The following is a 13,111-nucleotide window of genomic DNA, read 5'->3' as shown; positions in this document are numbered from 1 at the left end:
AGGTGTCCTAAGGGTTTGTGTTACTGTGACTGTCTGGCACAGTAAAACACAACTTTGTCTTAAGGCTGCATATTCTGTGGATATAAAATATCTGGAAGTGGAAATGCTGAACCTGTTTTTGATTGAATCTTTGTAGCTTGTGTGTACAAAGCACATCCTCTTCCAATCCATTACAGCTATTTTCCTGCAGAGTCAAAGGGGCTGACTGTGTCAACTCTTCAGACTTTACACCTATTGGGAAAACAATATCTCTTGTAAAATTTTATCAAACCCTATTGCAAAAATGCTCCTACTGATATCTAATATAATTTCACTCACATCTAACTGATAAGAACAGTAACAGTGCTACAGAAAACATGTTTTCTGGTAAAAATGACATAATGGTAAAACCACTCTGCAGTCTGATTTGCACTTTTATAGCTCAGTAACACAGGAAGTCAGACAGTTTGCATAGTCTCAAATAAATGGAGGATTATTACTAGTCTAACAGCAGTGAAGAAGTCTGTTATACAAGGTATGAAAATGCCCATTGATTGTTCAGTTGTAACTACAACGAAAGTCGTTACTGATAATTACATTGCACATTATTTTAATTTAAAAAAATGATTTTTTTTTTAAATTAAATTTTGATATTACAAAATGCTAAGAATAAATGGGGTGTATATGCACTAACAGTGAAAATTTTGCACTCACCTTCTCATTTAATATTTTTACTGCTTTCTACATTTTAGATACATACTGAAAACATCAAATGTATGAAATTATGTAGCAAAAAAAAGATAAATAACTAAAAATGTTTTATGTTTTAGAATCCTCAAAATAGCCACCCTTGACAGCTCTGCAAACCCTTGACTTTCTCTCAGTGAGCTTCATGATGTAGTCACCTGAAATGGTTTTCACTTCACAGGTGTGCCTTATCAGGGTTCATTTGTGGAATTTCTTCTTAATGGAGTTGGGACCATCAGTTGTGTTGTGCAGAAGTCAGCTGACAGCTCTATTTGACAACTGGTAGAATTCATATTATGGCACAATCAAACAGGTCTGTAAAGAGAAATGACAGTCCATTGTGCAATCCTCTGCACTTCATGATACACTAATTTCTATCCTCTTGCTCCCAATTTTGTTATTCATCAGCTAGTCTTTCAATTTTTTTTATTCAAGTGGTCCTTCAGTCTTCTCAATACACTCATCTTCACTTTATTTTTATATTTTCATCTTTATTTTTAATGACTCAAATTTGCTTCACATCATTTCCTGCTCAATCTCTCTGCTTAGCTAACTAATACAAATCACTGCATTTTGTCCTTCCTGTGCCCAGCTTCACATACAACTCGCTGTCAGCCTTTTCCTATATGCCACTTCTTTTTTTGTTTATTTGTTTTTTTTTTGTTGTTGTTTTTTTGCATCTAACACTATCATGTGTCCTTCTGCATTTCTCTCTTTAGTATTATACCTATCCAACACCACCTCATTGCCTCTGTTTCTTTTACATAGGCATACATAGAAGTCTGGTCCAACCCCCTCTCTCTTTCTCCACTAGGAACACTATTTTCCATTTCATCCATTCTATTCTCTCCATCATATCAGACAGCTTTCTACTTTACCAGTCATAGTCCCTACATTTAAAATACCTCCTCTCCTGCCTTTCTTTTTATCTTGCTGCCTCCTAAAATGCTTCACCCATCTTCTCTCTTCTCTTCGGCCAACAGTAGCACTGTTTCCACTGGAACCACTGGTAGACCAATAACATCAGAGGCAGTCGTTGCTCAAACAACCTTTGCTCAAACTATTTTACAAAAATCTTAATAACCTTTAAAGAAGAAAAAATAATAATCATCAGAAGGAGGCGATTTCCCACTGGGATTCCACAACAGGGTTAGAGTGATGTTGGAAACAGGTGATGATAAAGAAAAATATTTGGTCATTACCATTAATCTGCTACAAACATAAACAGTTGATGTGTGATTAATGGATAAAAGCAAATGTGGATACATAAAGTTTGTTTACAAGTGAAGAGAAAACTGAGCAGTCATTGAGGTTTTTGTGCAGGTGTTACTCTGTCCTCAGTCACTGTGTGATCGGGCACAGAAGTAAGCAGCAGAATCTTCTGCTGTCAAACTCTTGATCTCGAGGTACTGTCTGCTGCTGGAGTCTTCTTCAGTTATGACGAAACGGCTTTGGAAAGTACTGCCATAGAGAGCTGAGTTTTTTCCTGTATCCATTCTACCGATCCACTCCAGAGCTCTGCCCGGCCTCTGTTGTATCCAGTGAATATTGTAGCTTGTCAAGCTATAACCAGAAATGATACATGACATCTTCACTCTCTCTCCAGGTCTCTTCACCTCAGAAGGAGACTGCTCCAGTTTGATCTCACTCCAAACTCCTGTAAGAATAAAAAGAAAGTGATTATCACATTTGTCCATTCTGTGGTTTTAAAGAATAAATATTTATTTTTACCTTGAAGACTAACTACAAGGACAAAAGTCCAGGATAATATATAGTCCATATTTTTCAGCACTTCACAATCGCAGTGTTTAAGATGTAACACAATAAAAGAAGGTTGGTGATGGTGTGTTTATAAGCAAGGGTACTTTGCATAGACCTGCAAATTTAACTTGGGAAAAGTTTGGTATTCAAAATCTAAATTATGAAGCTTTTCAGGCTTTTGGGCAGCAGATAAGAACTTGCGATATTATAAATAGTCTACTTTTGCATGTCCTTTTCCTGCCTTTTAATATAGACATAAAACATGTATAGGATGTCGGAACATACAAAAAAACAGCAGTAATAAAAAATAAATAGAATAAATAAAAACACGTTTGTTTTCAAATTAACACTTTATTTGAATTGTTTATTGATTATTACAGAATTCACGATCCATCCTAAAAGGTAAATCTCCTTCAAATAATTAACAACATGTCAGGAGTAGTGTCGTGGATGAGAGAAGGAGGACCCAAATGCTGGACTCACAGGTAGGTAGGTGAAGGTTGGTCTTTATTGTCAACGGAGTGAACAAACAGAACAGGAGTAGGAAAGGGCTGGCTGGCTGGACGACTGACTGAATGAATGAATGAAGGACTGACCGACTGAATGGCTAGCTGACTGAACGCAGGCGGAAACGACAACATAACGTCAATGACATGACAGTGAACGAGTAGAAACAGAGGGCTAAAATACACAGACTGATGAGGATGATAATGAGAGACCGGTGAGTACACAGCTGAACATAATCTGGCTAATGACACGAGACGAGCTGACACAGGAAAAGCAGGAAGTGAGAACATGGAAGTGGCAAAATAAACTGAACATGAAGAATACTGAAAGCACTGGGTCACCGACCCAGGAACCCTGACACAACAAACAAAACAATTGAAGAAAAAAGTGAATAAACAAGTAATTGGTGATCCATTTTCCTAGTGGAACAAGCTGACTCAAATCCAGCCAGTGAAATCTCTCTACCAGAATAACAGAGACTTTATTTTTTTTGCTTTAACTTCTTTTAATTTTTGCAGTATAATCGCTGCAAGGTTGTCCTATTACCCGGCATAATTATTTATCACCGTTTATTCTGTCACTCTTTAACTGACATCTAGTAATAACACAGTGTGCAGTCAAATTAAATGGGGATTTTAAATTTGCATTTTACTTGACTGAGAGTTCAGTGTGCTAAAAAAGAGCCATAAAGTGCTAATAAGTAAGATATATGCTGAATTTGAATTTTGTTTTTTCTTTTTAAAAAAAAATAAAATAAAATCTGTCAACGTTTGATCTGATTTTGGCTGAATGATACTTGTAACACATGTATTTTTATTTATCCTGCTACTTCACACCAGTCGAAATAACTTTAGAAAACAGATTGCTCATATTAACCAATGTGTTTTGGGGTTATACTTGCTGGGTAATGTTGAACACTCTATATCAAACTTGAGTTAAAAATTTAATTAAGAATTTAATTAAAAAACAAACAATAGCAAATAAAGATAAAATCACAACATAATTATTCTATGGAATCGCTGACACAATGAAAAGTAAGGAGTGCAGGATTTTGTACAGCTGCTTTGCTAACAACACTTATTATGACTCTCAAACACAGTAATAAACAGGAGAGTCTTCAGTTTTCAGTCTGTCCATCTGCAGATACACCTGCTGTTTGCTGTTGTCTCTCGAGATGGTAAACCTTCCTTGAACTGACTGACAGTTTCTTGTGTAAGTAACTTGGATTTAAGCAACCATCTCAAGACCTTTTCCAGGAGTCTGTGTGACCCAGGCCATATAGGAGCTACTGAATGTGAATCCAGAACCAGTACAGGTCAGTCTGTGAGACTCTCCAGGCCTTTTAATCACTGATTCAGATTCTGTCAGAGCCTGGCCATTAACTCCTGTCAAAGCAAAACAAAACAAACAAATAACCACTTACTCCAAGATTTTAAGTATTTGATTTCAAATTGACACAAGGAAACTCTTCACCTGTCCAAACTATGATAGATAGAAGCAGCCCTGTTCTTCCATCCATCATATCAAGCTACTATGTGACCATTCCACTTTGTCATGCTCACTGCAGTCATGCTGTATAAATAGTTATAACACATCCAGGTTTTGCATTGACTTCCTTGACATGTAACATCATATTTTTTAAGATTAAAGGTCTCCAGTAAATAACCAATCAATATCCCTGGCTACCCATTAAATACCGCAACCAAATTAAAATACTGCTGCTTACTTTTAAAAATATCAACAACACAGCCTCGAGCTACCTTATCGAACTCCTTAGATCGTACATTCCTGCTAGACCACTAAGATCATCTACTCAGTTACTCCTGATGCAGCCAAGATCTCGGCTGAAGTCTAGAGGTGACCGTGCGTTTGCCTTGGCTGCACCAGATTTATGGAATAACCTTTGTATTGCTATCCGCGTGTATGATTCTATCCAATCATTTAAATCACAGTTAAAAACCTATTTATTTAATCTTGCCTTTCCTGGTCGTTAATGCCTGTATCTGATCCCTAGACTTACTCTATTTTACCTTTTATACATATCTTTTATAGCTTTGTGCTTTTAACATATTTTACTTGATATGCATTTTATGCTATTTCTGTGTATTAGTGACACTGACCTGTTAGCATACTTGGTACTTTGTTATGGTCCTATATTTAAAATATTTATGTCTTATTTTCTGTCTTTTTTGTGAAGCACTTTTGTATACGGTTGGTTTTTAAATGTGTTCTATATTGTATTATTGTATTGTATTCTCCAGGCCTTTTAATCACTCATTCAGATTATGTCAGAGTCTGACCATCAACACCTGTGAAAACACAAAATAAAATAAATGATATACCATATCTTAACAAAGTTTTATAAAACAGATGTCAGTTGATGTTTTCACCTGCCAGGCAAACAGTTAAAAGCAGCAGCCCTGTCCTGTAATATATTATGTAAGTTGTTTGTCATCTGTTCATTCTCATCCACTTTTCAGTCTTATAAGTAGAGGTGGAAGATTTGAGTTTTGCATTTGATTTTTGACTCCTCCTCACAAAAAGACCTTTAGACCGCTTAATAACTTCATTCACCAACTTCATTCCTCCCTCTGCCCCCTGGACCGTAACACGCTCTCTCATACAAGTTACAATCATATCTTTAATTGTCTATGAAACTGCAAAATTTGCACCACATACCTGCTGCTGTTGGTCACTGCACTACTGTCAATGTACAACGCACAAGATGTACATAGGTTTGACTTTCATATATTTCCCTGCAGTTACCTTTATCTTTCTTAATTCTTCCTAAGAATAATGTGAGAGAGAAACAGTATTTCAATTCTCCTGCGTGTCCTGTACATGTAGCAAATTGAAAATAAGATTATTTGAATACTGAATGTTGAATTAGATGAGTTATGCTTGGGACACAACGTATCTGCTTTAATAGTTAAAAGTGAAATGAGACAATATTGAGACAAAACTGTATTTAATTGCTGAACTGTTTGCAACACCAGGAAAATGTCTGTATATAAGAGAAGTTCACTCTTATATTGACAAGACTTTTCTTCTTACCTTTTTCCTACTGATAAATATTTCTACAATGTACTAGTAATTACTGTTGTGGCCTAAAATGTTGTTGTTAAAAATGTTATTTTCACACTAAAACAGAGTCACTGGGTCATTTTGTCATGTTTTTTTCCTCTATTCTCTATTATTCTTGTTTTTCTCTTTGTGCAGCCAGTATTCCTGTCACGGTTTGCCGGGGCAAGCCGTGTGGAATATGAAATAGGACCCAAAATGCGGCAGCTCTGGTGCAGATGAGTGTTTATTTGACAACCGAAAATACAAACAGCAATGGTGTGGGTACCATGAAACAGGAAAACCTAAACTGGGTAGAACTAATAACACAAACCAGAAACGAGGATGCAGGGAGGTCCGGGGAAATACATATGGGAAGACGCAGGGAGACCGAGGGGAAACAACACAGACGAACCAGCGATTACTAAGACAGAAAATACAACTTAAATACACTCAGAACACAGGGAGATTACACAAAGGTGGGAGACACAGCTGGGAGTGATTAACATGACGAGACCAGGGAGGCAAACTGAAAACACTCACATAAGACGCAGACCTTCACAATAAAACAGGAACACACGGGGGGGAACAGGGTAAACACCAATTAGAGAACAGAACCAAAATCGCGAAGAGAAAACACAAAACGCTGGGTCAAAAGGACCCAGGATCATGACAATTCCCATGCCTAATGCTGTTTCAATTCCTCTTAAATACAGTAGGAGCGTCTCTGGAACTCTGCTGGAGGGGTGAACGCCATACTATCAAAACATATTCCCAGATTTAGTGTCTTCTGTTTATCTTGTTCAATATTAGTAGTGATGTGGAAGAACAACAAAGTACAAAGTATCTAAAATTATGATATCTCATTGGCATTACTGTATTAAGTAAGGGGCGATTATTTTAAAAGGATTGAAGCAAAGGAGACTTGAATAAGGCTCTTTGTATGAGTTTAAGATGTGGAGGCAAAGAGTCACAAAAACAAGAGTCTAAGAAGGCAGAATGACAGAATATATTGAGTTTAAAGTAAAATGAATGAAGGCATATTGACATGCAAATGGCAATGAAGAAAATCAATGGACCAGAGTAATGGCAATATAATTGAGTATGACTGAGTGGGAAACCTGCAGTGATGACAAGAAGTGACTACTGGCTCAGACACGGGAATGCAGGCCAGAAAGTAAACTGAGACCTTTGTGAATGTTGTGAGGCGATTAGAAACATTAATTGGTTGCAAAATTTTTCATATTAGTATTATTATTTCCATATTATTATTTCTACCCACATTTTTTTCCCATTCAGACTGTCTCTCACTCTATAAGTGGTCTGAGGGCGCCTCCTCTGGTGGATTTACACGTTGAGGCTCTGACAGGTTTTTGTACAGAGCTGCTGGTTGTTTGTGTTACTGTGAGTCTCTGGCACAGTAATACACAGCAGTGTCATCAGGCTGCAGATTCTGTCCAGTTAAAGTCACTGTTTTACTGGAAGAGTCTATGGAAATACTGAACTTGGTTTTGAGTGAATCTTTGTATTGTGATGTGCATCCATCACATGCACTTCCAATCCATTCCAGCCCTTTTCCTGCAGGCTGTCTGATCCAAGCTGTCCAATAGGTGCTCATAGAATAAGAGACCTGACAGGCGATGGTCAGACGGTGACCTGGCTGCACGGTCTCTGAGGCTGGCTGTGTCAACTGTTCACACTTCACACCTGTTAAAAAAAAATTTTTTTGTGAGAAATTACAGGTTATATCATAAAACAGATACTGTTGAATGTTATCAAAAGAGACTCACATGAAGTGGCTAAGAGCAGTAAGAGAGCTACAAAAAACATGTTTTTTGATGAACGTGTCATGATGTGAACTCCACACCACAGTCTGATGTGAAGCTTTTATAGCTGAGTAACAGAGGAAGTCAGCGAGTTTGCATATAAATGCATAAAGCATTCAAAAGGATGAAGTTTACATAGAAACTCGCAAGGACAGTGAAGCGTATCTGTAACCGGAAGGTCGCCGGTTCGATCCCCGGGCTCTCTGTCCTGGTCGTTTTGTCCTTGGGCAAGACACTTTACCCTACTGGTGATGGCCAGAGGGGCCGATGGCGCGATATGGCAGCCTCGCTTCTGTCAGTCTGCCCCAGGGCAGCTGTGGCTACAACTGTAGCTTGCCTCCACCAGTGTGTGAATGTGAGAGTGAATGAATAGTGGCATTGTAAAGCGCTTTGGGTGCCTTGAAAAGCGCTATATAAATCCAATCCGTTATTTTTATTATTACCTAAGCGTTGCACAAATAAATATAAAATTGTGACTCTATTGGTGTGATTTAAACAATGTAAACTCTCAAGCTTGTTGTAACTAATATGAAAAAATCCTGGAAGAACAGTTTAAAAAACATGACAAGTTTGGTATATACTTTACTTCAACTTTTATAACAAAAGTATTTATAAAAGGCGAAGAATAAGTAAGAATGTGGAAAGTAAATGCCGGATGTCTGAGTCAACCTTTAAAGAAGTCCAGGGTCAATGCCATTTCATTAAGATCAATATTAATGGCACTTTAAGTATCATTATAGTGACCAACAATAAACAAGGATGTAACAGTCTACTGTCTGACATATTTGAAATTTTGCTTAGATAATACTTTAACTGCCCTTTAAATACTGTATATCTATGTTATTTACCTTTTACATGCCTTTCTGTATCCGCTACTTCATACCTACCTCTGCCCTGTACGCTGCCTCAACTCAGTCAAGAGATGAGACCAAAAACAATGGTGTCAGTGGCATGTGTGACAATGACATTGTCATGTACAGTTGTATATGTACAGGGTGTACAGCAGACGACTTTGAAAGCAACTGTCTGGGGAACCAGTGCTGAGTGACAGTGGGGAAGAGGTGGGGGCTGAGTCTAACTGACTGAGGTTGGTTGGAGAGGAAATATTTGATCCAAGAGCAGGTGGCAGTGAGCATCTGAAGGTGGTCCAGTTTGGTGGTTCTCCAGATGGCTCAGCCCCTTCTGAGGGCTGATAGTGATGGCACCCTCCATGGACCATTTTGCTCTTTAAGCAAACTAGTAAACTATTTGCTCGAAAACTTCATAAGTACAGATGGGAAGGTTATACATAGGTCTGTAGTTGATGAGGCTGTCTATTTATCTATTTATCTGTTCTGAGTTATTTCTATGTTGTCCTTCATAAATGTTTTCTCCTAACGATCATTTTGAATATTTTTTGTTTATATTTGATTTTAATTTGCCTTTTATTTTCATTTTATTTTTCTTCACTGTGCAGCCAGTATTCCATATCTACTGTTGAACTTTGATGTAGGGGTGAAAACCATATAAACACCATAAAAACATATTGTATGTATCTTTTCAGTATTAATATTGATGTCTTCTTTTTAGAAACAACAAAGTGTGAAGTCGATAAGTTGTGGTATCTCATTGGTATTACTGTATTAAGTAAGGAGAGATTATTTGAAAGGAATGAAGCAAAGAGCTAATGTAGCAAAGCTGAGGCCCAAGAGTCAAAGGAAGTAAAACAGAACCTGCAGAGTCTATATGCTAGTGACAGTGAAAGTAAAGCAGATGAAGACTTGAATAAGGCTCTTTGAATGACCAGGATGAGTTTAAAATGGGGAGGGAAAGGGTCACAGAAACTAGACTCCAGGAAGAGAGAATGACAGAATATACTGAGATTTAAAGTAAATGAAGGCAGACTGACATGGACCAGAGTGTTGACAATTGAATTGAGTTTGACTGACTGGGAAACCTCAAGTGAAATAGATAAGCAGCTGAAACACTCAGAGTTGCAGACCAGAAGAACTTTCTAATTTAAGTTTGACTCAATCTCTGTAAATGCACTTTCTTTGCAAAATGTTTGGCACAGACTGCCTCTCCCTTCATAAGTGGTCTAACGGCTCCTCCTCTGGTGGGGCTTTGAGGGGTTTATGTACAGGTCTGCTGATGCTTTGTGTTACTGTGGGTATCTGGCACAGTAATACACAGCTGTGTCGTCAGGCTGCACATTCTGTCCAGTTAAAGTAACTGTGTTGCTGGAAGAGTCTGTGGAAATACTGAACTTGCTTTTAAGTGAATCTTTGTACTCTGTGGAAGATCCAACTGCATTTCCAATCCACTCCAGTCCTTTCCCTGCAGGCTGTCTGATCCAAGCTGTCCAATAGCTACTAACAGAATAAGATACCTGACAGGTGATGGTCAGACGTTGACCTGGCTGCACGATCACAGAGGCTGGCTGATTCAACTGTTCACACTTCACACCTGTTAAAGAAGAAAATGTTTTGTGATAAACTGCAGGTTATATGAAAAACCAAAATCTGCTGAATGTTACCCAACTTAAGAGACTCACATGAAGTGGCTAAGAACAGTAAGAGAGCAACAGAAAACATGTTTTTTGATGAACGTGACATAGAACCTCACGCCACAGTCTGTCACAGCTTTTATAGCTGAGTAACAGAGGAAGGCAGTAAGTTTGCATATGAATGCATAAAGCGTTCATTAGGGTCTAACTGTATCCCTTTGAAGAATCTGCTGCTTAAAGACAATATATATTTAAAAAAAAACACTCAAATGTAAGACATAAATAACAAAAGCTGACTTCTGGTCACTGTTGGTTACATTGAGTTACATTTAAATTATAAGTCAAACAACGAGGTAAAAAGGACTGCTACTGTCACTTCTGTTAATGGTATATTATATTGCATTAAAGAGACATGGTATTCAGCATATGGCCAGATTATTAAATTATTATTATTATATACGTGTGTACTGTATCTAACCACTCAACAAATAAATATACAATTTTGACTCAGTTTATACTCTGCGTCTTTTTTTTTTTTAAATAAAGACTCAATTCTTTGTGGGAAGTATAAGTAAGGATGTAAAAAGTAAATATTGCATGTTTAAATCAACTTTTAAATGAGTCCAGGGTCAGTGCCATTTAATCAAGACCAGTGTTTATCACTTTGTTTGACATTATAGTGATGAAACAGTCTCTGTGACATATTTGACATTTTACATAGGTAATGCTGTAACTGCCCTTTAAGTATGTTTATTTCTGCTACTTCATACTTATAGAGAAACATTTTAGAAATAGACTCCTGTAATATCTTTAATTGTATTACTAAGATGATGATATAGTTAGATGATGTGTGAGATAGTGTGAAATGTCAAATTTTGCACGGGCCTCTCTCAGAAGAGAAAAAATAGAAATTGATTTATTTTGAGACTTTTAATTGATAATTTATTATGTACTCAGGTTGGAATTCAAACATTATTTCTTTTTGAATGCATGGTTGTTTTAAATAGCATGCATACCTGTTTATGTCTACAAGCAGAGGTAAATGGACTGGTTCTTATTTAGCACTTTTCTACTCTACTTGAGCACTCAAAGCACTGTAGGCACCCTGTCTCATGCACTCTCCTTTTTTCAGTGCATAAGACCTTTGTACCTAATATTTACACTCCAATGAACACACCAGGAACAACTCAGGCTTCAGTATCTTTATTTTCCTTTTTACAATATGTATGAAAGTTCTCTTTCAGCAGGAGAATCCAGAAATCATCAGGATTATATTTCTACATGATATCAGTATATGGTGAGGTTTTTGTGCAGCTGCTCCAGTGTCTTACATCATTGTACTTTGTCAAGTACAGAAGTAAACAGCAGAATCTTCTGCTGTCAAGCTGTTGATGTCAAGGTATTGTCTTCTGCTGGAGTCTTCTTCAGTCGTGATGAAACGATGTTGAAAAGAACTGCCATAGCTAGGAGAATTATAGCCTGTGCTCATATACCCAATCCATTCCAGAGCTCTTCCTGGTCTCTGTCGTATCCAGTGAATATCATTTTCTGTCAGGGTATAACCAGAAAGGGCACATGACATTTTCACTCTCTCTCCAAATCCTTTCACCTCAGAGGGAGACTGTTCCAGTTTGACCTCACTCCAAACTCCTGTAAGAAAAACAAATAAAAACAGAAAAAAACAACATGATCATCATGAATCAGACTTTTTCACCGTTTTAAAGAATGAATCCCTTTCTTACCTTTGAGACAAACAATAAAGAATAATTTAAAGTAAATCATATATCCCATAATCTTGAAAACTTTATAATCAAAATGTGTAAATTGGTAAAAAAGTAAGATTTTATCTCATGAATTAAATGAGAATTGGCAACAACATGTTTATAAGGAAGCAAAACTTTGCATAGACCCCCCTCTACAGGAGGAATTTGGCATTCAAAAACCCAGTTACACAACTTGTTACTGCTAGCTATTTGGACACTACTCACAAATTAAGACACCGACTCTATTACATGGCAAAAAAAGATACAGCCACCATAGAGTACCTAATTTGGATTGTGGCAGGAAGCCAAAGTACCTGGAGAGAGCTCACACAAGCACAGCAAGAACATGTAAACTCGACACAGAAAGGCTCCAGGCAGCTGGTGTATTCAAACAGTCTTGTTAACAGCTCAGTAGCAGAGACTTGGTCAGTTAACTGGTCTTGGCAGTTGTGTTTTCTGGGTTTTCCAATAGTCTGTATATGGCTTTGACCTGTCTTTAGCCTAAAACTTTGGAATGTGGATTATACGCTACTACATGGTGTTACGTGTTTGGGTCCTTATGACAGATGTCATTTTTCAGTGTGTGAGTTAATGTTTTAAAGGACTCCATTTGAGCACAAGTTTGATATGTTTCAAACCAAAAAACTGTCACCACACAGACATCCACCTAAAAGGGAAAATTTATTAAGCCGGAAGCAATATTGCAGAATTCTTGAGACTGGGATAACATGCAGCATCTGTTAGAAGAAAAGTATTTGCTGTCCTGAAAGTGAACACAATTAGTGTTATACCATCGGGATATATATTTAGTTATATTTAGTGTAAACTGTGCAATCTTGGAGAAAGATGTAGTATTTTTATCCCAATGCAAAGTATTTTCTTTTTGAAAATGATGAAGCTTAAGACATTTACAGTACATATATGTGGCACAATTAACATTTAAAGGCTTTAAAACAAATAATTATAAAAAAGTGATCTTTTTT

General features: G+C 37.2%; 1 gene segment (V, D, J or C); it reads right to left on the bottom strand.

Annotated features, from left to right (window-relative positions):
• Positions 1-2,063: 2,063 nt before the first annotated feature.
• LOC121812941 lies at positions 2,064-2,563 on the bottom strand. The segment is given in 2 exon segments: positions 2,064-2,383; positions 2,458-2,563. Coding segments are annotated over 2 exon segments (369 nt in total).
• Positions 2,564-13,111: the final 10,548 nt, after the last annotated feature.

This window comes from Haplochromis burtoni, unplaced genomic scaffold, assembly GCF_018398535.1.
Source record: "Haplochromis burtoni strain Fernald_Lab_line unplaced genomic scaffold, NCSU_Asbu1 Contig_964, whole genome shotgun sequence".
Lineage (NCBI taxonomy): Eukaryota > Metazoa > Chordata > Actinopteri > Cichliformes > Cichlidae > Haplochromis > Haplochromis burtoni.
The sequence above is the reverse complement of the archived record's forward strand: the minus strand, read 5'-3'. Positions and strand labels throughout refer to the sequence as shown.